Below are 27,461 nucleotides of genomic sequence, written 5' to 3' on the forward strand. Positions count from 1 at the left end.
TCCCTCCTCCCCGGCAGGCCCAGGAGGAGCCGTGCCTGAGGCCAAGGCAGGAGAAAGGACGACAGGAGAGCCAGGTGCAGTCCCTAAAACAGGCTCTTTAATAACATTATGTCTTCACTGAAGAGCTTCGCTTTTCCCACCCAGCGCCGGGCGGGGGCCGGCAGGGTCCGCGGGACGGACGGCCACGTGGGCCATCGCCCCGCGGCCGGGCGGGTCCGGGTGGCCCCAGGGCCTTGGCGCCGCCCGCGGCCGCCTAGTAGAAGGAGTACTGGTTCTCGACGGCGCGCGTGCGGCCCCGGGCGCCCTCTCCCGGCCCGGCCTCCGGGGGCTCGTCGGCGCCCCCGCCCGCCGCCTCCAGCAGGCGCTCGGCGCTGTTGCTGCGGCTGCGCGCGCTCAGCGGGCCCTCGGCGGGGCGCGAGGCGCCGGGCACAGACGCTGCCGAGGACGACGAGGCGGAGGAGGACGAGGCGCCGCCGGCCTCCGAGGGCGAGGCGGGCGGGCAGGCGGCCGCGGCGAGGCTGGAGAAGTAGTGCTGGCCGGCCGGCTCGCTCCAGCAGGCGGGGGGCGCGGGCGCGGCGCTGGGCGAGGGCCCCGGGTCTGCAACGGGAGACCGCGGGCCGTCAGCGCCAAGCCTGGGCCCTGGCCCGCCCTCCCGCCCCCCAGTCCCGGCGTGCAGACACGGGCCAGAGCCCTGGAGGAACGCGGTGGCCTGGCATCACACAGGGAGCCGGCAACCCGAATTCAGCGCGCCGGGTTCCAGCCCACCTCCCCGATAACTAAAGTCATGGGTATAGGCGGCAGCGCACACACACAAACGGCGCTCCACCCGCGTTGTGCCGGGCACCCTCACTCACCCCTCCAAGGCTTCCTTCCTTCAACAGCTCAGCGCTGAGCCCCACCTGTGCAGGGATCTAAGTGACTCCACCCCCTTCCGCCCGCCAGGAATTACTCAGGACACGGATCCCTCGGGGCTGCGGCTCTCCCGCCAATCCTGATGGCCGGGTTGCTTACAACTTGCCCAAGACCGGGTGCTCATCCCACCGGGTCTAGCAGGGTGGCAGCCTGAGGGTGACGCCCTCCCCCACTGCCCACCTGTCTGTTTGCACGGGCCAGGTAGGGGCGTCTTACCAGGTGGGGGGCCCTGGGCCCGCACATAGCTGCGAAGGGTGATGTCTGCAGAGCCCCCGGACTCCAGCGGGATGGGGTGGGTGTGGAAGTGGCGGAGCATGTCGAGCACAGACTGGAACCACAGGTGCTGCACGTGGCACTGCCCGTGGCCGTTCAAGGACAGGCGCAGGTGCTGTGGGCATAGATGGGCGTGGTCAGTGTGGGGTGGGGGGGTCCTGGACTGGCCCCATGCTTGGCAAGTGCCTTGGAAGGTCACAGGGAGGACCAGGTCTCATAGAGGCCACAGGGGTGGTGTCAGAGTGGGGGCCCCTCACACATGAGCCCATCTTAGGGGGGGGTCATGCCTGTGGCGGGGACGGGGAATGAGGGCCACAGAGCCAGGCTGAGACTGGAGGCAGCATGCATCTGTCCCTATGCTGGGAGCACCCACATCAGGCCCTTCACACACCCGCTCCATCCCTAGTCTCCAAAAGCCCTAGAAGGTAGAGATTACAGCCTCCATATTAGAGATGGGGAAACCCAGGCACAGGGAGGGAGAGACTCGCCCACAGCCGCAGAGCACAGAGCTAGGAAGAGAACTCGTGTTTGGGTGACCCTCCCACCCCAGCTGCTAGGGGTCTGCCCACTGTCCCCGAACAGGCAAAGCCCAGCAGGCTGGAAACAACCCCCAGGGTGGCTGGGGAGGAATGGCTGCAGATGCTACTCAACTGTGCTGCAGCGGGGGGGGGGGGGGGGGGGGGGTGCGTGGAGCACGGAGGAGCAGTGCCCACCTGGGCCAGGCGCCTCGGGGAGAGGAGGGCCCACAGGCCTGTGGTCTCTAGTGGTGAGCCACAGGTCTCTGGCTTCAGCCCTTTTTTGCTCCATGTGTATCTCACAAGGGGAAGAGTGGCCGTCTCTGGGGTGTGTGTGGCAAGAGGGCTGATGACAGGAGGGTGCATGGGACGGGGGAGCTGGCCTCCTAGTACAGGAGAGAGAAGCCCTGGGGAGGAGGGGAGCGTTCCCATGAGTGAGTGCTGCCGCTCGGCAGGGCCAGAAGTTGCCAGAACAGTGTGGGCCAACCCGGGGAGCACATCATGGCAGCCCAGGGCAGGGGCTCAGCCCAAGAGGAACAGCATAGCGGGGTCACACCACAGCCTCAAGTCGGGGTGGGGCCTCTGGGGACAGAGACCCAGGGCAGAGCTGGGCCCCAGGGAGCGTGTGCCTCTCAGTCTTTGGAAAAAGACTGCAGACATTTATTATCTGAAGGTGAAAAGTGAGGCCTCGGAAGGCAGAGGTCTTCCTTCCCGGGAGGTGTATGAGTAGGAAGCTGCTCTATCCCACCACTAACTTCTCCAGCTCTGCACAGGACTCTGGACAGACATGGTGCTCTGAGAGGCACCAGCTGTGGTGAGTACAAAGTTCAGGGCCGGGTTTTGCCCTGGAAAGAGCGGAGCCTCCCGCTCTGTCTCCCTTACCAAACATCCTGACACCACCCCCCGACCCCACCCGCATGCCCCATGCCCCACGGTAGGCTGGGCACCATCCGAGCCTCTGGCTTGGGCATGCGTCAGATCCGGGCCCTCCCAGGAGGCTGCCTCGGGGCCGTGCTGGCTAAGAAGTAAACTCCGGGTCAGGCTGCCAGGGACGGTGTTAAGCGCCTGGTTGTCAGAGGAACTGGTGAGGGAAGCTGCTTTCCAAGGAGGCGTCCCCAGGGAAGCGCTGCCCATGGGGCCAGGGGAGGGCCTGAGCCGGGCCAGCCGGGGGCTGGGACGCTGGCTACCCGTGCAGGCCTGGAGCAGGAGTCCTAGGGTGCCCCCTCCTCCAGCAAGGACTGACGGGAACTGTGTGTCCTGGGAGGAGCCAGGGCTGGGTCTGTTTCCTTAGCGGAAACTCGGGATGGGGGGGGAGGGGAGTTTGAGGTTCCTGCCCACTCTGTCACACTGAAACCCCCCACGGTCACTGGACTTTCTGTCATGTTTTCCTTTGTGCCTTAGGTCTTTATTAGCACGCAGTGCCCTTCCTTGAGAGCCCGCCTTCCGGGTTCACAGTCATGCCTTTGCCCTGCCCTGTCTGGACCACCCTTCCACTTGTCTTCACCTCAAGGATTCTCTGTCCATTGCACGTCTCAGGTCAAGGTCCTCTCCTACTCTGGCTGGTGGGGTCAGGAGCCTCCTCTGGCCCCCCCCCCCCCCACCCCCCGCCTTCTCTGCAGCCCTTCTGCCCGGCCCAGCTCCTCCTCTTCTGCCTGGCTCTCGAGGGCCCACTGTGTGTGGTTCTCTTCCACAGCCCCTGGCCTGGCATGAGCACAGGCCTGGCCCGGAGCTGGGGACCAGGAGGGGCTGGTGAAATGTGCTGGGCAGGGGAGAAGAGGGGCTGTTGGGTGGGTGGAGCATTGGTTGACCCCAGCCCTGTACTGAGGTGGCTCTCGGTGGAGACCCTCAGAAGCCCTAGTGCTCCGCGATCCCCCATGCACAGGGTCAAAGTGAAACCCTCAGAAGGGCCCAGCCTCCTGGGGGCTCGGCCACCAGCAGGTGATTTCCCCATCGGATAATGGCGAAGCCACGTCTGAGGCAGACCGTAGCCCCACAGAGAGGTGCAGGAGGATGCGAGTGATTCGGAGCATGGCCAGGGGTAGGCCTGGCCTGTGGGAAGCCACGCCACCCCTACACCCATGGAGCCCGCTGCTGGGCGCCGGTGCAGCCTCAGGACCAGGGCCACCTCAGCCCCCCTCCCCCTGGGCTGGATACTTCCCCCCTGTGCCCCCCGCCTTCCCTGACTTACCTTGGCCTTGCCCTGGAAGTTGAAGGTCAGCACGTACTCCCCAGGCCGAGTCTCACTCTGGCGGATCACGAAGAGGCCGTGGCTCCGGGGCCCGCCTGCCAGAACCAGCTGAGCTGCCTTGACCCGTGACAGTGTCCCGTGGAACCAGGGGTAGTCAGAGAGCTCCAGCTCGGGCTCAGCCTCGGGCTCCGGCTCTGCTCCGTCCTCCACTGCAGAGGGATGACAGTGTGAGAGGCGTGGGGGAGAGAGCGGGCACGTAAACGAGAAAAGGGATGCATCATCTTGTTGGGTTTTTGCACGTAAGATGCTGCTGAATAATTTAGAACGAGGCAGGGAGCTGACCCGCCCACTAAACATATGAGGTAAACTGAGGCACAGAGAGGAGAAAATGATAGAATAAGAGAATGTAGATTTAAACTACAGACTGGTTTAGCAAATAGCTTAACGATAAGAACGTATCAAATGATGGAATGGGTGCCATTCGTCTCAAGGATAGACCATTAATAGCAATTGGCGGGACTCCCCCGGTGGCACAGTGGTTAAGAATCCGCCTGCCAATGCAGGAGACACAGGTTCGAGCCCTGGTCCGGGAAGATCCCACATGCTGCGGAGCAACTAAGCCCGTGCGCCACAACTACTGAGCCTGCGCTCTAGAGCCCGCGAGCCACAACTACTGAGCCCACGTGCCACAACTACTGAAGCCCACGCGCCTAGAGCCTGTGCTCTGCAACAAGAGAAGCCACCGCAACGAAGAGTAGCCCCCGCTCGCTGCAACTAAAGAAAGCCCGCACGCAGCAACAAAGACCCAACACAGCCAAAAATAAATAAATAAATAAATTAAAAAAAATAGCAATTGGCAAATGGTTTCTGTTCTCACATAACATACATTAAATGTTCTTGCACCTCCTGAACCAGTAACAAAACTCCTCAATACCCCAGCTGTATCTGCTTGTATGTATAACATCAGAATATGCTTATTTCACAATCATCGTGCAGTTTTCTCTGGTTTGGTGGGATCACTCAGTTTCCTGGGGTCACTCTCTAAGTCGGCAACAAACCTGGGAACAAATCAAGTGCCTTTGTCCCCAAGCCCTCGTTACAACCCTTTGCACCCCTTTCTGTGAGCGTTTTCTACTGAAACCAGGGCCCGTGGGAGGGGTCACATTCCCGGACTAGCCGGCAAAAGCCAGAACAACCGAGTAGCTGTGCAAAGGACCCGGTGGGATGAAATGTCACAGCTTCTGAGGCTCAGGAAGGGCTTGGGAGAGGCCTGGGGGTGCCTGTGGCCTGGGGCGGGGGCGCAGGGAGGGGCAGCAGGAAGAGTGCAGCCCCACCGCACCTGTGTTATTGCTGTCACTGCCGCTGCCACCTGGGGACTCCAGGGTCTCCAGGAAGGTCTCCAGCGGGACATGGACCAGGGACTCCCCGACGGCATCTCGAGCTCGGCTGTGTGGGGCCGTCACCACGGCTGCCGTTGTCTCTAGGGGCTGGGGCAGGTCCGCTGCTGGAGAAATGGCAGGTGAGAAGCACGTCTGTCTGTCTGACCATCTCTGAGCGACCGCCCCCTCCGGCCCTGCCCTCCACTACTCCAGCCAGCTCTGTCCCCACCTACCATCCGTCAGGAGCTCACAGCTGCAAGAGGCCACACGGCTGGCCAGACAGCTTCCCCGGGCACAGGGAGATCGGCATCTTCCTCGCTGTCCCTGCGAAGGCAAGAAAGCGCAACCACGTCCTGCCGTGGGACTCGGACCACGGGCTGCTCGTGGAGCCAGGCAGTGGCAGACAGTCCCACGGCCAGCATCAGCCCTGTCCCTCTGCCTTCATGTCCCTCTGTCACACCCTCAGCTTGCTCTGTGGCCACCATGTGAGTGACCGCGCCATATGGAGATGTCTCCTGGTGGGTGCAGCTCTCCTGGAGGTCACATGACCCCTGCCCCCTAACCCATGACAGGCTGCCCTCCTCCTAGGATCCCACGGAGGCCCTCATATAGGGGCAGGGCGTGGTGGTGGGCGGGGCCGGGGCCAGCTCCCTTCCCTGCCCTGGGCCTTTGTCTCCCCACCTGCGCCAGCTCTAAAGTACCGCAAAGTGAGGTTCACCTTCACGGGGGCTGGGGAAAGAGTCTGCGGAGCCAGCCGCTGGCTGGGAGGGTGGCAAGGGAGGGATTACAGCCACTTTGGGATGGGGGTGGCGGGGTGGGGGGAGCCTGGGAGGCGCTCAGGACTTTTGACTGTGCTTCCTTAAACGAAGCTGTTAATTAGAAGGCAGCAGCCCCTCCCCCGGGGCTTGGCTCACCCCAGTAGCCAGAGCTGCTGCCAAATGCTCAGCCGGCTGGCCTGCCTGCCCCTCCTCCTCCTGGCCTGGGGATCTCTCCCGCATGGCGCAGCCAGCCTCCCTGCTGTTCTTCCTGAACACACAGCTGACCGTAGCTGCCCTCTGCTTATTACCAGCCATGGCTCCCCACTGCCCCGACCTACCAGCTTCCGGGGCTCTCACAGAAGTCTCCTCCTCATCGGCTCTAATTCCAGTCACCCGAGGGCCCCGACATTCCCTGCGAGTCCCAGGTCCTCGCACACCTCCACAGCCTTTGCTGGGCCGTTCTCTCTGCCCTCCTCCCTGCCGCCCCCAGCCCCCTCTGCCAGGCTCAGGCCCGCCCTTTCTTTAAGCCGCAGAGAAGGGGGGCACCTCTACCAGTACAGCTTCTCAGAGCCCCAGGACTGGATTAGGGGCCTCCCGGTTGGTCCCCCACCCCTGGCACTTGGGGCCCAGCCCATCCCTACCCCTCTCCTAGTGGGCTCAGCCTCCCCTGGAGTGAGAACAAGACTTGATTCAACTTCCCTCCGGGTCCCCAGACCCTGAACCTACAGAGCCTGCTGGGAATGGGGGTGTGGGTGATCTGGCCAGCACCCACCTGGATCGGACTGCAATGAGAAAAGCCCATGTGCCAAGCTCAGCGCCTGCCCTCGCCGGGAAGGCTGGACCAAGGGCACAGCCGAGCTCGGCCCCCCCACCCCGTCTTCCCATCCTAGGAGCACTTGGGCACTCACCCAGGGTCCACACAGCCCTGGATGTCAGCTACCCACGAGTGCTTCTGCAGGGAGTCGATGGTCTCCAGGATGTACTCTGCTCCGTTCTCCACCTGGGGAGGGGGTGGCGAGAGTCCAGATCACAGCACCCTCAGCAGGAGGCTCCAGAGCCCAGGACAAATGGCTCATCCCACCCCTCCCCCTTGGGGGCTCACTGGTGAGGGCAGCAGGGAAGACAATGGGGTCCCGGGGTGGAGCCCACACTCTCAGCGGCGCCCTCCTCCTGGGCCCACCCCTGGGGATCATGGAGATGATGTCCAGCCCTGCTGAGCTCAGGTCCTCAGGCCCTGGAGATGCAGCCCTGCAGGAGGCCATGCTGGCTGGGTAAGGGATGGGGAGGTGGGGTGGAAGGGCATCACAACCCTCAAGTCTGTGAGGGGCCGGCTGGCCCAGCACTGAGTTGAGGGCCCACACGCCTTTGCACCTGGAACTCCGCCTCTGTGGCCACACCCCTGGGATAAGAAGCCTCCAGAAGGGAAACAAGGAGGAGAAAGCCGGGCCCAGAGTGTGACCCTGCACACACATTGTCTGATGAACCCTGCCCAACAGCCCCCCGTGAGGGAGGTGATGCTTTCCCCATTGTACAGATGGGAAGACTGAGGTTCAGAGAGGTCAGGTAACTCGCTCAAAGTCACACTAGCGCTCGGTGGAGGTGTTGGGACCCGAACCCAGGTCTCTAAGGCCAAGGCCTGGGCTCTGAGCTTCTTGTCGCGTGTCTCAGTAAAGAGCAGTTGGACTCCCAGCATCTCAGAGCTGAGACGGTCCTTGGAACTGCCTTCATCCCCTCTCTGAATGGATGGGTGAACTGAGGCCCAGAGTGGGCCGGCAGGTGAGCCCCTTGGCCTCAGGGCTCCTGAGCGTAATCAGAGACACAGAGGCCACCCAGCTGTCAGGGGCGAGGCTCTGACCTGTCTCATCCAGCAGAGTGCCAGGCAGGGAGGGGCCGTGTCCTCAGTCCCTCGCCTGGGGTGACTCAGGGTACGGGGTTGGCAAATGTTTGCTAAATGAATAAGAGAGTTCATGACTCAACAAACAGGGACAGTAAAAACATAAACCCAACCGGGAGCCTGGAGAGGAGGTGGGGGGGGCCTCCATGCAGCCTCGGGTGGGTGGAACCAGGCTTCCTTGGGGACTTGGCTTCACAAACATCCTCTAATCCTCCAAGGAGGCACGGGGCCACAGCCCTGGCAGCCTGGAGCCATGTCCTCAGCAACCCAAGCAGGCCACCCCGGTGATGTGGAGCCTGGGAAAAAGAGGAGCCGCCCCCAGACTCACTGGGGTGCCTCCCTGCCCACCCTCAGGGCCTTTGTGCCCTCTGTGGGACCAGGCAGGTTCCCACACTCCAGTGCTGGTGACAGGAGCATTTGCATAACTGCTGCAGGCTGGCTACCAGTTCCTGCCTGTGGGGTGGGTGCGTGCTGACTCCAGTGGGGGAAGGGAGGGGAGGAAGTGAAACTCAGGACCTTCACCCAGGCGCAGGAGGAAATGGGAACGGGGCCGCACACGGTGGACTTGGACGACACCTGGGGCATCTGGCTTTGGAGCCCAGGCCAGGATTCACATCCTAGCTCTGTGCTTGACATCTGCGTAGGATCCTGGGACCCCCCAACCAGGGCTCCCTCCCCCTGCCCTGCTGCTGGTCCTTTACCCTCACCTCCCCCGACACTGCCCTCGAGCTCTGCCACCCACGAGGGATCTGTGGGGCCCAAGGTGGGGCTCACCTTGAGCACGAACGTGTTGTCCTTCTCCGGCATCTCCAGGGGCATGGTGGTGCGGACCTCAATGATGGCCGACAGAGGGATGCTGACTTTGGGCCTGGAGGCCTGGGAGGCCAGAGGAAAGGGCAGTGAGACAGTGCCCCCAGGGCCTCCTGAAGTCCTCTTCCCCCTCCCCCCTCCCAGAGGTCAGAGCAGCCCTCAGCTTAGGAGGTCAGGCAGCCCTGGCACAGAGGTGTCCCAATCCCCATTTCACAGATGGGTAAGTTGAGGGAGTTCCTTGGAAACAGAGGGACCTCCCCGTATAGTCATACAGCAAGTCAGGGACAGAGCTGGGACTGACATGAGTCTCCCACGTCTGAGCCCTGAGGGGGTGAACTCTGCCCCAGCTGCCCTTCCACCCAGCGCACCTACCGGATCTGTGGCTTTCACATTTTTCACCTTGACCCATAGTAAGAAATACATTTGACATTGTGACCCAGTACACACACACAGGTAAAAATATCTCTGAAACACATGTTTCAGCAGACAATATTTACCCTGACTGTGTGATGGAGTGTGATATTTTCTATTCTATTCTAGTTCATTTAAAAAAAATGCTCATCTCCCCTTTCAGACTAGAGTTTTCCACAGCACAGGTCTGGAGCCTCAACTCAGAACAGGACTCCTGGAGCCAGGCAGGCCGTGTCTTTAGGTGGAGGAAAAGGGACCAGTGTGGGATTTAACCAAGGTGAGCTGGCAGGACTCCTGGGGACAGCCACTCTGTGCCTGGACCCCCCACTCTGCCCCCAAAGCGCCTGGCCCTGGCCTGAAGGCCCCCCCGAGGCTGCCTTGAGACTGAGATTCCTGGCAGGGCTTGGGCTTTGGACAGGGGCTTTCTTAGGAGGAAAGGGAAGGGCCACACGTTGGGTGGGCAGGCGGATGGGAATTCCTGGCAGCGCTGGCTGCCATCCAGCAGAGCAGGGCTGCGCTTGGGGCGGTGACCGCGAGGCTTGGCTGACCATGGCAGGCCGTCAAGCCAGCCAGCGGGGCAGGGGCCGCGGTCCTGGAGTGGGTGGAGCTGACAGGTCTGCAGTGAAGGCCGGTCTGGGAACTATCGCTGGGCTCCCGCTGGCCAGAGGCGGTGATTCCTCTGCCTGGCACTTGAGGCCCGTCTGTCCTGGCCTAGCTGCCTTTCACCCGGCTCCAGCTCACTGTTACCACTTCCCTGGACGGAGCCATCAGGCTGTTTCACGACCCCAGACCTTGGCTCACTCAGCTTGAGTCTCCAGAAATGCCTGTCCCGGGGCCCTGCCACCTGGTGAACACTTACGAAGCTTCTCCTCCTTGTGGCCCCCAGAGCATCCTGTGCTCACCCCACTGAGGTTTATTTTGCCATCCAGTCTAGCAAATATCACTTGCCTGGTGGTTCCCTAATGGCAGGGGGCTAGCATCATTGCTCCCTGGGTCCCAGGGCCGGCCTAGGGCTATGAGGGGACCTGGGGTCCAGGAGACTTTTCCTGCAGGGTGAGCGAGGGGGCAGGATGCTGGAAGCCTGACACACGGGGCCGTATGAAAGAGCAGTCTGAGGGTCCCAGAAACAGCCCCTAAGCCTGCAGACCCCAAGCCCCGGTCTGCTCCAAGGGTGCAGCTAGGCCCCCAGGGGCAAGAGGAGGAAGAAATCTGGACTGTGGGTGGGTGAACAGGACTCAAAGGCAGGGGGAGTGTCAGCAGGGGCTCCCCGTGGGGCTCGTACACCCTGGAGCCAAACATATTTGGGAAACTGGACCTGAGCCCTCACCAGGCATGCTTCCCACCTGGCTCACTCCTGAATTCACAAACATTTGTATGAAGAAAGGAGGGTCTGAGGCCAGATCTGGGATAGGAACCCACCTGCCTTTCTCAGAGGTTGGGAAAGTGACCCCTCAGGAAGCCTGCCCTCTGCCAGCGGCGAATGGTGGGCTGCAGGGGGTGGACTAAGGCAGAGGGCACCGGCTGCTGTGTCCCCTCCCTCGAGGGCAGCAGACATGCTATTTACAGCCGGGCAGCTGTGGTTGCCACTCAGGGCCCAGAGGCGTTGAAGCCCTGCCCTGTGGGTGACCCTGGGCAAGCCCCACCCCACTTCCCACCCTTCACTGGGCCTCGGTCTCCCTGTCTGACAAACGGTGGAGTTGGGCTTGGTGGTCTATGATTCTCTCAGGGACCTAAAGGTGGGGGGCCTGGGCAGGCAAAAAGTCCTTGGTGAGTCTGGGCGTCCTGGGACTTGGGGAGAAAGCTCTTCAGAGAGTCAGCGTGTCCCTGGGAAATCACCTCTCATGCGGCTCAGGGGCACCCAGCCTTGGGGAGCCCACACCCTGCACCTCCAGGGGAGAAAGGCAAGGAGGAGCATCCAGAGTCCCGAGAGACGGGGAGATGGAGAAAGAGGCGAGACGCAGGGTGGCTAAAGACAGCGGGGATAGAATGGGCCCAGAGGTGGGTGAGGGCCCTGTGTGGTTCTTGGGGCTGCCGCACCAGCACAACCTCCCACCTTTCCAAGCCTCCCAGTGCACAAGGAGCTCCCACCTCCACGCTCCTTTCATTCCCGGGACCACCAGGGTGATGGGTATAATTAGCTCAGCTCTGCCTCCCGCAAGCTGTGTGACTGGGCAGGCCACACACCCCCCCCCCCCTTCGTTCGTCTTCTCTTCTGTGACCTGGGGACCACGCTGCCCACCTTGCCGGGGCACCTGGGAGGATGAGGGCTCTCAGAAAGCGGGCACTATTGTTGGAGTTATTTCCTCTTTCCAAACAAGGCAGATTTGCTCCCCTGGAGGAGACCCAAAGCTGCCCTCAGGGCTCTGATGTTGAGCCCCCAGGAGAGTAGAGGGCACAGTGCACTCAGGTGAGCGGCCATGCTGGTGACAGCTAGGAGAAGCTTAGCTTTTGAAATCAGGGCCGGAAAGGGGCCACCTGGGCGGGGGCTGGGCTGGAGCGTGGCAGCCAAGCTAGGGACAAGCAGATTTCCCCTGAGCCAGATGCAGACCTCCGGCAGGCCCTCTGTGAGTGTGCCAATGTCATTGCCTGCTTTCCTCTCTGGGGAGGCTCCAGCCACCCAGGGGTCCCAGGTGAGGAAGAGGAGTCCAGGCAGCCAGGCTCTCCAATACCTCCAGGAACAGTACCCAGAACCCCTTCTGTAGCCAGAGGGCCCTTCTGACACCTCACAGGCAGAAAAAGAGGGCCTGAGGGGTGACTTGTCCCAGAGGCAGAGGGGGGCCCCTGGCATCCCAGGTGCCTGACCCTGAATACTCCATCCCGCTGATCAGATCAGGCAGTGCGGTCCCCGAAGCCAGCCCCTCCACGGTCCCCCCAGGTGTTGGTGGGCACTCACCTTGGGCGGCACGAAGAACTCTAGGCGGAAGCGCTCGCCTGCCACGGCCCTGCGCAGGAGCAGGCGACACTTCTGCCACTGGGCGGCGCCCCCGGGGCCCGCGGCCGCGTCGTCGGCCACCATGAAGCGCAGCGCGCCCTCTCGCTGGATGTCCACCAGCTCCACCTTGGCCGCCAGCGTCCGCGACAGCCGCAGGCGCCGCGTCCACTTGTCGCGCGGCTCGGCTGGGGGCTCGGCGGCCCGCGGGGCGGCGTCGGGCTCGGGCTCGGAGCGCCGGTGCCACATGTCTCGCACGCCGTCCACCACACACAGGCTCATATTGCGCAGCGAGAAGCCCTTGCGGACGCGGGCCTTGGCCGCCGCGTGCGCCGACACGTCCTCGGAGCTCCGCGAGTGGCCGTAGGGCGCGGCTTTGAGCGCCGGGGGCCCCGAGGGCTCGGGCTCCATGGCGTCTGGGGGCTCGGCCGCTCCCCGGGGCACCGGCCCGGCCACCAGCACGCGGCGCACCTCCTCGCTGAACACGTCCAGGAAGTTGGCGGCGAAGTGGCGGGAGAAGGAGGCCCCGGCGTCGGGCGTGTCGTAGGCCGGGTTGTCCCGCAGGAAACGGCAGAACTTGTGGGCGAAATCCACGGCGGCCGCCTGCGCGTGCAGTTCGCAGAACTGCCGCCAGTCCGGGACCGGAACCGGAACCGGGACCGGGGCGGCGGCGGCACCATTCATGGCTCCCGTCCCATGGCAGCCCCCGGAGGCTGCAGGCGAGAGGAGCGAGTGAGTGAATTCCTGACCCATGTCCAGAGCGCCCACGTGCCCCACTCCCCCAGGGCTGTGTGCAGCATTTCAGAGCAGCTTCGATGTGTGAGGCGGACAACCAGGCAGGGGGGGGGACACGTGTCTGCAAGAGGGGCACTCTCCTTCAAACCGCAGTCTCAGGGAACCCCAAGGTCATTCCTGGGCTTGGCGAGGGAGGCTGGGATGACAGACGCCTTCAAGTGGGGTCCCCGATGAGCCTCCCAAGTGACCTCGCTTCCCTGAGTACCCTCTTCTGAGGGTCCCCAAAGTTTGGTGGACAGAAAGAAGTCATGCGCAATCCTCTTGGCTCTACCTTTGAAATATACCAAGAACCCCACCCCTCCGCTGCTCCCCGCCATCCGTATTGCTGTCCTGGCACCCACGCAACCCTTTCTCCTGCCTGCAGTATTTTAGCAGCCTCTTCATTGGTCCCCCGGAACCTGACCTCACCCCCCTATAGCCTGTTCTCCACCCAGGAACCCAGTCATTTCTAAAACATAAGACAGATCAGGCCCTCCGCTGCTCAGAATCCTGCGATGGTTTCCCACCCCACTCAGTGTAGAAGCCAAAGTCCTACCCATGGCCCCTGAGGCCTCACGTGATCTGCCTCCATTTGACGCTCTGAGCTTATCTCCCGCCACTCTTCTTGCCCACTCTGCTCTGGTCACACCTGAGTCCCACCCCAGGGCCTTTGCACTTGTGATTTTCTCTTGTACTTGCCTGGAATGTCCTTTCCCCCCCACCCCCTCACGTTTTTCAGGTTTCTGTTCAAATACCATCTTGTCCGATAGCTCTCCTTGCCCACCGCTCTATTTAGAGTAAGAAATTCTCCACCCAGCACTGGTGTCTCCGTGCCCTTTGCCTGCTTACTTTTCTCCACAGTGCTTATCCCCATCTGACATTCTGTTTATGCACTTGCTTGGTCTTGTTCCACCCCTCCTGGACCGCCCCCCCCCCCCCCCCCCCGCCCCAGCACCACACCCTCCCCGGAGAATGCCAGCTCCACAAGGCAGCGGTTTTGACAGTCTCATATGTGGCTGTGTCCCCACTGCTGGGCACATGGCAGGCACTCAGTAAACACTGAATGAATGAATGAACAAATGAATGTGTTCAGCACACCAGGCACGTCACAGCTGTCACTGCCCAAACCGTCACATGGGGCCTGAGAACACACAGCTTGGTAGTGACAGACCAGGGATTCTCACGCTGACTCTGAGCCTTTGGGGGTCACCTCCCAGTGTGGATCTAGTATGACCAGTTTTTCATACTGGCATTGAAGGCGCTGCCTCTTCAGACTTCTTTCCCTCACCGTGGACTGACTGCCTGCTCTACTTGTGTTCCCACCTCCTGGAATCCTGCTCCCTCCAGAGCTCCCATCCAAATCGGACCTTCCTGAAGAGGCCCTGATCGGGGAATCCCACCTTCCTCCTCCTATCCCTAGGTCCCTCCACGCTTCCTCACTCCGGATCGCCAAAATGCATGGTGTGTGTCTAGTCATCTGGGGGCCTTGCCTCCTCATCCCCCATCACTTCCGGGGGCACAGGCCCAGCCATTCTGTTTATGCATCTCCTCCCCAACAGGCCAGGGTGAAAATTACTGGTGGGGAAGAAGTGGGGTGATGTGGTCCTGCCCTGCCTTAGGGAGCCCCTGTCTGAGGGGGCCGGCCAGTGTTAGGGGAACTGAGACAGGGGGTCATGCCCTCGCCTGCCTTTCCAGGATCCCCACAATTCCCAGCGTGGCCCTTCCCTCACAGCTCCTGGGAGCACCATCTCCTCTCTCCTCTGGGATCCAAACTCTGTAATTAATCGCCGGGTAAAAATAGCTGCCCCACTTCTGTGAGATCATCTGCGGGGCCTCTGGGTCATAGGGCACCGTGGGAATTCCCTCTCACCTTGGGGCAACCTCGGCCATCGATCTGCAGTCAATAACCACAGGACAGCCCCAGGGAGGAAACAGGCCACTTGATGAGGCCACTTAGCACGGAGGACAGTTTTCCTTCCAAACCAGCAGGTCTCCTCAGAGACTCTCACCCCAGCACTGGGGAGAGGGGGAGAGAGTAGCAGGGAGTTCGGAGGGCTTCCTGGAGGAGGTGGGGCTTGCACTGGGCTTCATGCTGGCAGAGAGGATGACGAGTGACTTCACTGCAGTCATGAGCAGTAACTTGGAGGCAGACTTTTCAGGACATGGGGGAGGGGCTGGGGGAGGACAGGGGCTGAGGCACCCATGAATATGGCTCATGCTGGGCCTTTCTCCTGCTCTGCACTTCCTTCTCATCTGGCTAACTCCTCCTTATCCTTCAAGAATGAATCCAGGGGCCACATCCTCCAGGAAGCCTTCCCTGACTCCCCTGCCTCCCCAGCCCAGGCGACAGGTGTTTCCTCTGAGCTCCCACAGTCCCTGCCTGTGCATCCCTCTAGCGAGGCGCCCACTGCAGGGTGCCCCAGGTATCTGTTTCCATGTCTGTCTCCCACCTGGCACAGGCACTCCTTGGGGGCAGAAGGCAGGCCTGAGTCATATGCCCGGAATGGGGGTGGAGGCAGGAATGCACCTGCCACCATCACCAAGGCCTTGGCCTGACCTGTGGAGAGTGGGCGTTTCTGAGGGTGGGGCGGGGACAAGGCCCTGCAGCTGAGCTTGTGAAGCCCCGTACCTGGGCTCCAAGCCCATCCATTTACCCAGCAGGGCAGTGCTCCCCATAGGGGCCATCTCTCTCCCTCCTGAGACAGACCACCAGGAGGGTCAGACTACGTGACAGGGCAGCCTGGGAAGGGCTAGCACTGGAGCCAGCAGCAAAGTGTGGATGCCCCACTTGCCATAATTTTGCCCTCCATGGGGCAGGTGGGGGCAGGGAGGAAGTCGGTCCCAGTGCCACATCCTCAAGCATCAATCCCCGTCCCTCCCACTCTTCCTGCTGGCTGAGAATATTCTTGGCAAGGAGAATGGGCAGAGTGGAGGGACAGGACCCAGGGGAGAGGCTTTCACGGGGTGAGGGGGCGGGGGGAGGGTCCCATCTAGGCCTCACTGGAGGCAGGGGTGGAACTCAGAGAGGAATCTGCCAAGGGTAGGGGGCACGTGTCCTAGGCAGGCACTGGCCTGGGAAGCACTGAGGTTGGGCCTGCCTTGACCTCCCCCCTCCCCTGTGCTGACCGCTTGCTGACTGGCCAGGAGCCTATGGGCCTGATGCCCAGCACAGCAGCCCTCACTGTCCCCTGGGTCCAGCTGGGGCTACACAGAAGTGGCAGGGGTTGTACAGCCAGGGGTAGAAGTCACAAGCAGCCGGGCCAGCCCGGGAGCCCCAGCCCTAGTTACAGACTGAGGCCCAGGCATGGCTCTCTGTGAAGGGGAGGCCGCAAGCCAAGAGGAAGACGGCTCAGCCCCAGCAGGGCACGGGTGTGCTGTCCCCAACTGCCCGTGGGCCAGAACTGGGGAGGAGACCGAGTGCAGGGACTCTGCTGACCTGGGCTCCAGGCCTGACCCCACTGCTTTCTGGGTGAAGGATGTTGACCTCGACTCCAGCCTCTGGGCCTCAGTCTCCTCACTTTAAAAATGAGGATGAGGGAATTCCCTGGCGGTCCAGTGGTTAGGAGTCCGCGCTTCCACTGAAGGGAGCACAGGTTCGATCCCTGGTCAGGGAACTAAGATCCCGCAAGCTGCGTGGCATGGTGAAGAAAAAAAAAAAATGCGGATGAGGGGCCGCCCCTCCCTGGAAGGACAGCACAGGAAGTGGTCTCTGCTGTGTTACAATCCATGTGTACCTGTGGGCAGGACTAGGGCTCTCCAAACCTTTGGGTGGAGCCAGGAGGTATCTCCAGGGACCAGTCAGTGTGACACCCAATCAATCATTCTGCAGGCGACCACAGACCCAGATGCGGGAAAAGCAGAGCCTCAGGGGGAGGGGAACCCAGAGGTACCAGAAGCAGGGTGGACGAACTCACCGGGCTCCTACTGTCTGGCCTGTCCGGGAAGGTTTATGGACTGACTCCAGCAGGCCCTGGGCTCTCCCTCCTCCAGGGGCTCCTTGGGAAGCCCCACCTGAGTCTCTGCCTGTGTCACTCCCCAGCCGGCTGGAACTTTCTCCCTCACTCCGCTGACGAGTCACATTCTGCCCCACCTTTAGGCTATGTACAACACTCTCCACTTCCAGGAAGCCTTCCCCCTACACTGGCCCTTCCATCCTGAGCTCCCATGGCCCCGCGGTCCTTGGCCCTCCTGCTTCCATGGGCCGGGTCCCAGCTCCCCCTCCTCTGGCCCCAGGGAGCCAGAAGAAACCTGTCGAGTCAGTGCGGGACAGCAATGGACTGGCCGGTGGGAGATGGGGGCTCTGTCTCGGGCCAGGCCCTATGTCTCCCGAGGCCTCGGCTCCCCATCCATAACATGGGGGGCTGGGGCAGTGGCCTCCAGGGGCCCCTGTCATGGCCCTTGGACACTGAAGACTGGGGCCCTACAGTCCCTCCAGGGGTGGGACCAGAGGCAGGCAGGAGGTTGCCTATCACATTCACGGGCTTCTTCTATGAGGACTCCGGTGGAGACAAAGGGAGCCCCACCCCCATTCCGCCTGGCCTGGGGATCAGGTGGTTGGCCCCCCAGCGGCCCTGGGTGGGCAAACCACCCTCCCCGATCCATCACCCTGGGGTTCTTCCAGGCTCAGCTGGGCTGTCTGGCTTCTCCTCCTGGAGCTATGTTTTTTGTTCCCATCTTGCCAGGGCCAGAGGGCGATGGGATGGGGCTTCAGGGAGGCAGGGCAGGGGGTGGGATGGGGAGGGGAAGCATAGTCCAGTCCCTGCCTGTTGCCTTTCCAAGCCACGGACTCTCCTAACCCCTCCGCCAAGAACCAGACGGGAGAATCCCCCAACCCCCACCCGGTTAGACGCCTGGGAGAGGGGGCGGCTGGCCTTCCGGTGGTAAAAATAGCACTGACAATTGGAAAAGAGGGAAAAAAAGCCAGCCATCAGCCCCCAGTGGCACGCAGTTCTGGACCCCATGGCCAGGTCATTCCTTAAAATATTAATGAGGCGGCCTAGCCACCCCGCTAATGGGCCGGTGACCAATCGATCCAGCGCACAGTGGGCAGCGGCCTGGAGGGGTGGGGGTGGGGGGCACCGGCGCGGTCCAGGCCCACACCTGCGGGGGAGGGGGGAGTGTTCCGGGAGCCCAAGCTGGAGCTGGCCTCCCTACCACAGGAGACAGCCAGCCCCAGGGGAGGGAAGGAGGCCCTGCAGAGCACACCAGCCGCCCAGCAACCTGAAAGGCTGCCCTCTGGGTGGGGGGCAAGGCCTGGGCGGCAGCGTCCTCTGTGCTGTGCTCCGGGCTGGGCCAGACAGTGCTCCCCGCCCTCTCCCCTGCCCTACCGCGAACCACTCACCATGGGGAAACCGAGGCCTCTTCTTGGGGTCTCCCCAACACAAGGAGAGGAGACAAGGCCTCCCTTGGCTCTGCCCTGCCTTCCAGGAAGCTGGCCCCTACCACGCTCACCGATGTCCTGTCCTCCAGGCTTCTCAGGACCACCGGCCCGGCCCAGCCCAGCCGACCGCGCACTTTACCACCAAGCCTCCTCCCAGCTGCCCTCCTGGCCTCTGTGGGACCGTATCCCCCGATCGCCCCTCTGCACCCCGCCCCCTGCAGCACACGGACAACCTTCGGGCCGCGACGGAGGCAGAGTACCCAGGGCTCAGTCTGTTTCGCTGTTGGTACTTGGGCGTTGGTTCTTAAGTCTACTCCCTACCCCACCCCCCCTCAGAAAGTGTCCCCACAGGACAGGCTCTGAACCAAGGCCTCCTGCAAGAAGGACGTGCGGCTGGAATTCCCCGACCTTCTCCACCCAGAATATCTGTGCTCGACCCATGACCCCGGCAGGAGGCAGGAGTGGGCATGATTTCTGGTCTTACTACTCTCGAACTGGCTGGGTCTTTGCTGCAGAGTGGGGAGGGTGCTCTGATTAGCGACAGGGACAGGTGTGGATTAAGAACCCTTGGGACTCTGCCCCTGTTTGTGGGGGTCGGGGTGGGGGGAGGGAGGGGCGGCGCGGGACTCAGCTGGCCCTGGCTTTTCTGAGTATCAGTTTCCATAGCTGTAAAGTGGGACCATCCTGCTCGCCCACGCAGAACCTGCCTGCTTCGTGGTCCAAGGCCTGCGCTGAGGAGCATCGCTGGGAGGTGGCTGCTGAAAGCTGGCGGGGCAGCTCTGTGCCCTCACGCCTTCCACGCAACTGCCAGCCTTTGCCACCATGGGAGTGGGGAAGCCCTTCTGCTGAGCCCCCCGAGCTTTCACTGATGCCCCCGAGCTTGACAAGCCCCTCTGGCTCTGGGACCTGCAGACCCCTGGTCCAAGGGGGCCCCACAGCTGCATCCGACAGCTGCTTCCGTCACCGGGGCCCCGTGGCCGGGGCGTCTCCCCTCCTCCACATCTGACACGTGGGACAGTGGAGTGGTTAAAAGCCTGAGATCTGGAGCCAGACCGGCTGGCTTTGAATCCCAGCTCCTCTGCTTCCTAGCCGTGTGACTCAGCCTCCTGGGGCCTCAGTTTCCTCATCTGTTAAAACAGAGGGTAAAAGGGCACTGACCTCAAAGGGCTGTCATGAGGATTAAATAAGTAATCTGTTTAAAAATCAAAGATCCTCTGCTTCTACTTCCTAAATGTCTTGTATTCATTCCCTCTTTTCCTCCCACTCCTCTGGGCAGAGGACTCCTCCCAAACCTCCTTGTTTCTCACGATCCCCCCCCAACCCCTGACAAATCCAGGCTCCACAGTGTGGCCAAGGTCATCTTTCTAGGACTCACATCCAATTGGGCTATGCCCCTGTTTAAAACCCTTCTCCCCTCCCATCTTCCCTGCCAGGAAGCGAGGATTCTCCCGTCATACAGTTGAGGAAATGAGGTTCTGCCGAGGGAGGTGACCGGCCCATCATTCACTGGATTTGTACTGAACTCCCACCATGTGTCAGGAGCCGTGCTGGTGGGTCCAGGGCCACAGACTGGTGAGGGGGGAGTGTGAAGCCAAGTTCAGGTCTGCCCCTTTCTGTAGCACATGCTACTCCCAGCAGGGCTTTGTCCCTGGGGAGCCCTCACTCTGAGGGCACAGTAGGGGGACCCAGGCCCTGCCTGGGGAAAGGAGATGGCCATCCTCAGAGGAGAGGGCACTCTTGACAGGCTGGAGGGCAGGGGAATCCAGGGCTGGGCCCTGCAGGAAGTCGACATCAGATGAGCAGGGAGCGGGCCCCAGGACAATAAGCTATGCCGGGGCCTGGGGGCTCAGGAGGGAAGCCTATCCTCCTTCAGGAGCACCTGGTGCTGGACAGCTCCTGGACAGGCTCTGTAGGTGGAGAGCAGGCTGGGATGGCTCCAGCTGCACTGGCCCCGCCATCCTGGCATTGCAGGGCAGACGCACCAACCCCTCTCCATCCTTGGCCTGAGCCTCGCAGTCTCTCCCTCTCTCCCAGTGTCGTGGATCTCACCTAGGCCCTGATTCATAACCCTCCCAGACCTCCCTGGGCCACGGCCCAGCCCCCCAAATCTGCCGGACATCCCCTTCAACCACTTAGCCCACCAGTCTGCCTTCTGGCTTTTTCCACGATACACATACCAGCGACTCCTAACTGAGACCTCCAGTGCCTCCCCTCGGTTCTGAGTATCCCAGAACTCTGGGTACTGCGGATGCTTATAAAGCTTCCCCAGGCCTTTTCCCAAACAACTGAACTCCCAGCCTGGCTGATCTCCAGGCACCTCAAACTCACCACATCCAAGTTTTAATACATCCTCTTCCTCCAACCCCTGCTTGTCCACTGCTCGGAGTCTCAACATGTAGCCCGGCATTGCCCCACCTGCTCCTCTGCCCCAGTAGCTGGCAGGCCCCTGAGCCCAAGGGGGCCCCGGGAACGCCCCCCTTTGTCCTGTCCCGGCCTCCACTCTGTCCCCCCTGCCCCTCGTCCCTCTACAACACCACATGGCTTGTGGCCTGTCTTCTCTACCAAACCGTGAGCCCCCAGCTGGGTGTTATACCCGCCCCCAGGTGGGCCCTAGACACAGAGGGTCGGAAGTATCTGGAGAATGGAGCCCAAACCCTGCTTCACCCAGAGGAGCCAAAAGATGCTGTACTCCCACACACTGCTCTGCCCAAACAGGTGTGGGCCGTGACCTCCTCTAGATGTTGAAGAGTCACCCCTGCTCTCCCCTGGGACAGAGCACGGCCATAAAAACAGACCCACCCAGGTGAGTGGGGAAGAGAAACCTCCCCAGTTTCCAAAGCTGCCGCCGCCCCTCCAGCCCCACGTGGACAGTGAAAGAGCAGGAAGCGAGGCAGGCTCTAAGGCTGGACCCGAATGGCACGGGGACAGCTGCCAGGAGGCCCAATATACCTAAACTCCCAATTTCCTACGACCCAGAATAGACGGGCAGTGCAGGAGGTAGAAACCAGATTCTTGTCAGAGAGAAGTGGTTTAGAAGCCTGGCTTGTTGGTTGAGTGACTTTGGGCAAGTCATTTCACTTCCCTGAATCTGTTTCCTTCTCTGCAAAATGGGGATAATAATAGAACCAAACCCCCAGGGTTGTTGTGAAGATTACATGAGAAACGCCACAGAGGCCCTTAGCCTGGCACGAGTCAGCTTGAAACCAAATGCTCAGCCCTGGGGGTCCAGGCTCCACCTGAGTGGGGGTCCCACCTCCCAGGGAAGCTCACCCTTGGGTGTGTGCAGGAGTTCTCCCTGGGAGACCCACAAAGTAGGGAGGAGGGGTCTAGAAATTTTAGACAGAGTTTTCACAGTAAGGGTAAGAAGAAAAGCATATGCATTAACTCTTGACTCCTCAGAACCATTCAATTATCCCGCATCAGGATCTCCTGCCCATCATCATTCACGCCCTCTAGAGGGGGAGAGGAGGCAGTCTGTGGGAAACTGTCTCTGAGAACCCCATAAACGCCCTGAACCTTGCCACTGCCCCCACGGCCAGACCTCCTCCAAAGTTCTTAGAGCTGAAGGGTTCTAGGTCACTCCCAGCCGATGGCCTCCTGGATGGAGCAGGGAGGCCAGGATGGAAGAGATTTGTTCGAAGTGGGGGGCAGGGTTGGGGGGTGGTTCAGATCACACCCCCCAACAGAGGCAGCCAAAGTCTCTTAGGGTAACCATCCCCTGGCTCCTCCGTTCTCTTAGGGGTGCCCATTCACCCCATGGTCAGCGACCTGTGTTGGAGGGGGCAACTCTTGCTGGTCACCCAGCTAGGAGGTAGGCAGCACCATCCCCATTTTACAGGGTAGATAATGGAGGCTCAAAGGGCAGACGTAGGGTTCAATCCAGGTTTGACTCCCAGCCCTGAGGCTCTCCCCTGCACCAACTGGCCTATCCTTGTCCACGGTCACTCCTGGGGCTGTCCAGTCAGCCCTGCGCGGCTCCTGAGGAGTCCCAGTCATTGCAGACTTCTCCCCCTGAAGACCTCACTTCGTGGGCTGCTGGGGTCCCTGCCTCTGCCCGGTCTTGGCCCGCTGGTTTGGCGCGGTGCCTGGCCCCGCGCTGCCCGCAGGTTCATCAATGGCTGAGGCCGAAGGGACTGAATGGAGGGCATGAACCCCACCCCTTCTTAAAGGCGCCGGCCTCTCCGGCACCCTCAGCGATCCTCCCCCCTATCGAGGGCTGCAGGAGAGTTCCCGGGGTGGGCGGGTCGAGAATGGAGACCGTGAGAAAGAAGGCCTGGGCCAAATGGAGGGCGTGCCGGCCCAGCGACTGTGGTCTGGATAGGGTCCCTCCCGTGGCCGGCACCCTCCTTCCAGCTTGGCCCTCCCCCCGCCCCCGCACCCTAGGGAAGAGACCCCAGCGCTCCACCACCCCCCCCCAGCCCCCAGCCAGAGACCCCTCCTCCAGGGGGGCCCGCTGCGCTCGCCCCACCAAGGGGTCTGGGCCCTGGGAAGGGGCCTGGGCGCAGCTGCTCCGGAGGCGGCTCGGCCCCTCCCGCCACTCCCGCCCGGCCCGGGATGGGGGTCGGAGAGCCGATCCCCGCCGGGGGCGCGTCTCCTCCGTCGCGCTCCCTCCCACCCGCGCACACAAAGACAACACGCGCGGACCGGGGCGCGTGCGGCCGCGCTCCCCGGAGCAGCAGTGCGCACACACACGCGCGCCCTCAGGGACGGAGGGAGTCCGGGGTGATGGACGGGGGGACGAGGGAACTGAGGACAAGCAGGCCATACCTACAGGCGCGCAGCTGTGGCCGGGAGGGCCGGGGCGCCGGAGGAGCGCTGCCCGGACCGCGGCCGGCCTCCCGGGGCCCGGCGGCTCATGGCCAGCGGCGGGTTCGGGGTCCCTCCGGGAGGGAGCTGGCGTTGGCGGCGGCTCCTCCCTCCGTCGTCCACAACCTCGAAGGCTCGTGCGCTCCTCAGTGGCCCAGCGCGGCCCCGGCTCTGCTCTCTCGGCGGCCGAGCCCCGCGCGCTCCGAGCCCAGCCCCGCGCAGCGCGCGCCCCGCCCGCTCCCCCTCCTACCCTCTGCCCGTGCGGCGCGCGCCTTCCCGGCCCCGCCCCCGCCTCGGGCTCGGCCCCCTCGCCCCTCGCAGGTTCCGCCCCCGCCGCGCCCCCCGCCCTCCGCACGAGCCTGTTCGGCGCCCGCCGCTGCTGCTCGCTGCCTCCGGGTGGCGGCGGTGGCGGCGGCTGGGCTGCCGAGCCTTGGGGCCCAGAGGGGTTAGGAGCTGGCTTGCAGCCGCTGCATTTGGGGCGAGAGTCCGCGGCTGCTGGGTCTCGCGGAGCAGGCTCCAAGCCAGGCTCCGGAATCCCCGCCGTGCAGAGGCGTCCCCCGGAGCCGGGGGTGGTGGCCCCGGGAGCGTGGCGGGTGGAGGCCGGGCGGGTGGCCTGAGTAGTAAGGTAGTGGGGTGTGTGGGGCGTGGGCGCCCGACGGGGGCCCCGGACCCTCCGGCGTGGGGACAGTGGGCGTCTCGAGAAAGCCCAGATGTCGCAACGGGAGAAATCAACGTCTGGTTCCCATAAATCCCAAGGGCGAGCGCCACGCCCCCTCCCCCCAGAGCTCCGGTGCAGGAAATAGCCCCGGGGCTACAGGGCAGGGAAGACCCGAGAACGGGTCCCACCTCCCCACCTTCACAGTGATGGGGACACTGACGCCACCCGGGGAGGTCTTCAGAAGTCACACAGGGCTGATGTGGGGGAGGGGAACACAGCCCTGTCTTCCTCACCCCTGCTTGGTTCTGCAGCCCCAAAACACGGGGCATAGGTTAGGGCAGATCCCAGTCTGGCTGAAAGAACAAAGACTGCTGCTGGCCTTTGCGAAAGCTTGTGGACTAACCCCTGGGGAGCTGGGGGCCTCCGGGAGGCTTCCCAGAAGAGATGGAGGGGCTCCAGCAGGCCTGGAAGGCGCCCAAGAGGAGCAGAAGGGCATCAGTGTGAGCAGAAGTGTGGAAGGGCTGCTCAGAGATGAGACCTATTGCTTGCTCCTTGGGGGGTGCCGGGCTCCTCCCCTCCTCTCCATTCTTGCCCCTGCCCCAGGCCCTCAGCTCCCACAGGCAGTTAGATCTGCGTCTCCCTGCCTTTGCTAAGCTCTCTGCAACCCCACCTCTGGCTGTTCTGTGATCTACCATGGTCTCCCTGCTAGCTGGGAGTGCCTCCATATGTTGCCCTCCCCCACCCATAATGACCCCTGACCTTTGTGACCTCTGACCTTTGTAGAGAGCTCTTTAACCTTTCCCAAAGCCATTTCGCATCTCTAATTACCCAGGAAGCAGGACAGGCAAAGAAGGTTTTTTTTCCCAGTCTTGTGGATGGAAAGGGTGTGGCCTAGAGAGGAGCGGTGGGTTGGTGAAGGTGGAGTCTGCCCCGGAGTCCTCACCTCCTGCCCGCCAGCCCTGGGCTGCCCTCCATGGGGCCTCTAAAGCAAGGCAGGCCTGGTCTGAGGCCCCGGTACCCGGCCCCTACCCTTCCACACACAGACCGGCTGCTCTCTCGCCAGGACCTGGCCAGCAAACCCTTAATGAAAGCTTAGGCGCGGACCAAACACCGTTTGGAGCTGCACAGAGGCCTGGACATCTGGCTGGGAACCTGACCTATGAAGGGGGCTGGGAGGCGTGTGGGAGTGTAGGGGTGGGTGCGTGACCGCCTGCAGGGTGGGAGAGAGGGAGGGAGGCTCCACGCTGCACGGCCTGGCTGTGGACCCCACCCTCATGGGAGATGGGAGAGCCTGGCCCCCCAGTGGACTAACCTGGTTCCGAGTAGTGGGCTGAGCTCCAGTGGTGGGCTGTCATTGGCCAGGGAGGGTCGTGGGGTGTGGAGCCCTGGGCAGGACAAGAGCGCTGATCGCCAGGGAGGAGGAAGTGAGGGGGACTCTGACCTACAAGGAGGAACTGGTGGGAGAAGTGGAAGTGGCTGCGGTGGGGAAAGGCGGGGGGGGGGGGGGGGAAGTGATTAGCCAAGAGTAGCTCTGTCATGGGGACAGGAGTGAGGGTCAGGGAGGAGAGGTCTATCTGGGGTCCCCGAGGGCAGGAGGCTCTGTGGCCTTAGAGGACGTCCTGATGGGACAGATGACGAGGGACGCTGGGGTGGGACCCCAAAGGGGACCCCTGGAGGCACAAACTCTAGAGCATTCAGGGCTAAAACTCAGACAAGGATAGCATGGGGGACTCTGGCCTGGTGGACTGCAGGGTGGGAGCTGGGTGTGGAGCCAGTCTCATGGGCCACCTGGCCAGTGGGATAACGCCAAACACCACAGACCAAGAGGAAGCCCTCTGTCTGGGTGGGAGGGGACCCACACCAGTGGGGCTGGGCTGGAGGCCAGGTGACCTAGAACCTGTGACTCAGGGGTGTCCCCATGCAAGCCTGGCACAGGGGGCTTGGTGGGCATGGGCTCTGCAGTGCGTGGCAGGCAGGGCCCAAGGGAAAGGGACAGAGTACATGGCTCCAGGGTACACAGAAAGGGAAGCAGGTGTTCCCCAGGAGTTGATGTCACACATCCAACCACACCCTGATGGGCAGTTCTTATAAAAGGAGTGGATTTCTCTTTTTGATTGGGTTGTCTGCTCAAGAGAACTCAGACAAGGAATTCCCTGGCGGTCCAGTGGTTGCAGCTCTGCGCTTCCACTGCGGGGGGCACGGGTTTGATCCCTGGTTGGGGAACTAAGATCCCACATGCCGCGCAGTGTGGCCAAAAGAAAAAAAAAAGAGAACTCAGACACTGTGGGTTTGGGTTTCCGCAAAGCTCTGGACTCACTCAGGGAATTCTTGGGGATGAGAAAAGGGGGAGAGGCCTCCCACGTGTGGGGGGCCGTGTCCCATGCCAGCAGAGCAGCTGTGAGGTCTAGCCATAGCTCCCGGGGGTGTCGCTGCGGGAGCCCGCCCACCAGCCTCCTGTACCCTCAGAGTCACAGAGGGCAGGACACCGGTGTGGCTGCAACAATGTGTTTATTCAAAATGTGCAAAGCTGAACATGCAAGTGCAAATCTAAGTTAGGAAGATCTGCCAGTGGCCCCAGGGTGGCCATGCTAGGATGGCCCACAGCTAGTCCTCCTTGGCCAAGAAGCACTTGGGCCCCTCAGCCCAGTCCTTGGGTCTGAAGAGCCTGGGGCGTGGGTGCTCTTCCTCACCTAAAAGCCAGAATATCTTGCTAAAGAAGAAAGCAAAAATCATAGTGGGTCTAAGGGGCTGGGAGGGGGTAAGAGAAACTATCCTGCCCTCAGGGGCTCCCTCTCTTCTTGGGGTGGGGTGGGGCCATGATAAAGGAAGGTGGCGGGGCTGGACTCAAAGCCTCCTGGCCTGCAAGGAAGGGCTTCCATGCCTTGGTGGGATGGTGATGGATCGTAGGGGAGCCCAAGGGGATCCCGGGGCCTGGCACAGAGAGGCCCAGGGGATCCCAACTGGATTAACCACAGCCAGAATCAGTGGGAACGCAGTATCGTGGCCGGGAGGTCTCTGCCACCAGGGCTGGTGGTCAGGCTGCGGGTGAGACCCAGGCTGGGTCACCAGCCTGAGATGGGCCTGAAGGGGTCCCTTTGGCTCAGTCTGGCTTGGCCTTGGGAGCTTTCTGGATTTGGGGAGCCGGATGTGGCTGAGACCATCTTTTAAGGGAGTCCAAGGAGACCTGGGGGCCTCTGGCACTGTTGGCTGGAGGGCAAGGGCAGTCTACGTTGGGGATTCTCCAGGGAAGCCTAAGTCATTAGAAGCAGCTGAACAAGCAGGGGTGGGGAGTGCAGCCATCACTGTCGTGTCGGGGAAGCCCCGGGACATCACTGCCACAGGTCACCGGCTGCCGCCCCGTTGTCATTCTCGTGGAACTTGTGCAGGTGATCGGCGAACCTGTGGGTCACAGAAACCTTTGCTGAGGCCGAGTGTGAAAAAGAGAGAAATGTAGGGGGTGGCGGGGGCCATGGAGATCTCCGAGGGGCGTGCACCTTGTGCCGGCGTGGGGGCCGGGGACAGTGGGCTCGGCAGGGGCCGTGGGGTGGACCAGATGGGGGCAGTGATGGGGGAAGGCAGGGAACGTAGGAACGCGGTGGTGCTGGGGGCCGAGGGTGGGTCCTCACTTCTTGGCACAGAAGGTGGCACAGTCCCGCTCCACGCTCTCACTCCATGCCAGCTTGTAGAGCACCTGCCCAGGGAGAGACACGGTGAGCTGCCTGGGCTGCTCACGGCCGCTGCTGCAGTCCACCTACGGCCCCTGGGCTTGGCTTC

General features: G+C 62.3%; 2 protein-coding genes across 4 annotated transcripts in view; both read right to left on the reverse strand.

The window, feature by feature from the left end:
* Nucleotides 1-253: 253 nt before the first annotated feature.
* SH2B2 (SH2B adaptor protein 2) lies at nucleotides 254-23,200 on the reverse strand. Its single transcript, XM_068524126.1, is given in 10 exon segments — nucleotides 254-597; nucleotides 1,129-1,300; nucleotides 3,889-4,097; nucleotides 5,228-5,392; nucleotides 5,501-5,566; nucleotides 5,569-5,591; nucleotides 6,934-7,025; nucleotides 8,694-8,795; nucleotides 12,034-12,782; nucleotides 22,991-23,200. Coding segments are annotated over 9 exon segments (1,893 nt in total). The 5' UTR covers nucleotides 12,754-12,782; nucleotides 22,991-23,200.
* Nucleotides 23,201-26,176: 2,976 nt separating this feature from the next.
* CUX1 (cut like homeobox 1) overlaps nucleotides 26,177-27,461 on the reverse strand; it is a 371,822-nt gene continuing 370,537 nt past the window's right edge. For all 3 annotated transcript variants that reach the window (XM_068565281.1, XM_068565280.1, XM_068565279.1), the window contains exons 22-23: nucleotides 27,314-27,378; nucleotides 26,177-27,086 (exon numbers count right to left, since the gene is read on the reverse strand). In XM_068565281.1, the coding sequence (XP_068421382.1) occupies nucleotides 27,017-27,086; nucleotides 27,314-27,378 (135 nt within the window). In that variant the 3' untranslated portion in view covers nucleotides 26,177-27,016. The remainder of the gene's footprint in view (nucleotides 27,087-27,313; nucleotides 27,379-27,461) is intronic.

This window comes from Eschrichtius robustus, chromosome 16, assembly GCF_028021215.1.
Source record: "Eschrichtius robustus isolate mEscRob2 chromosome 16, mEscRob2.pri, whole genome shotgun sequence".
In the NCBI taxonomy this organism is placed as follows: Eukaryota; Metazoa; Chordata; class Mammalia; order Artiodactyla; family Eschrichtiidae; genus Eschrichtius; species Eschrichtius robustus.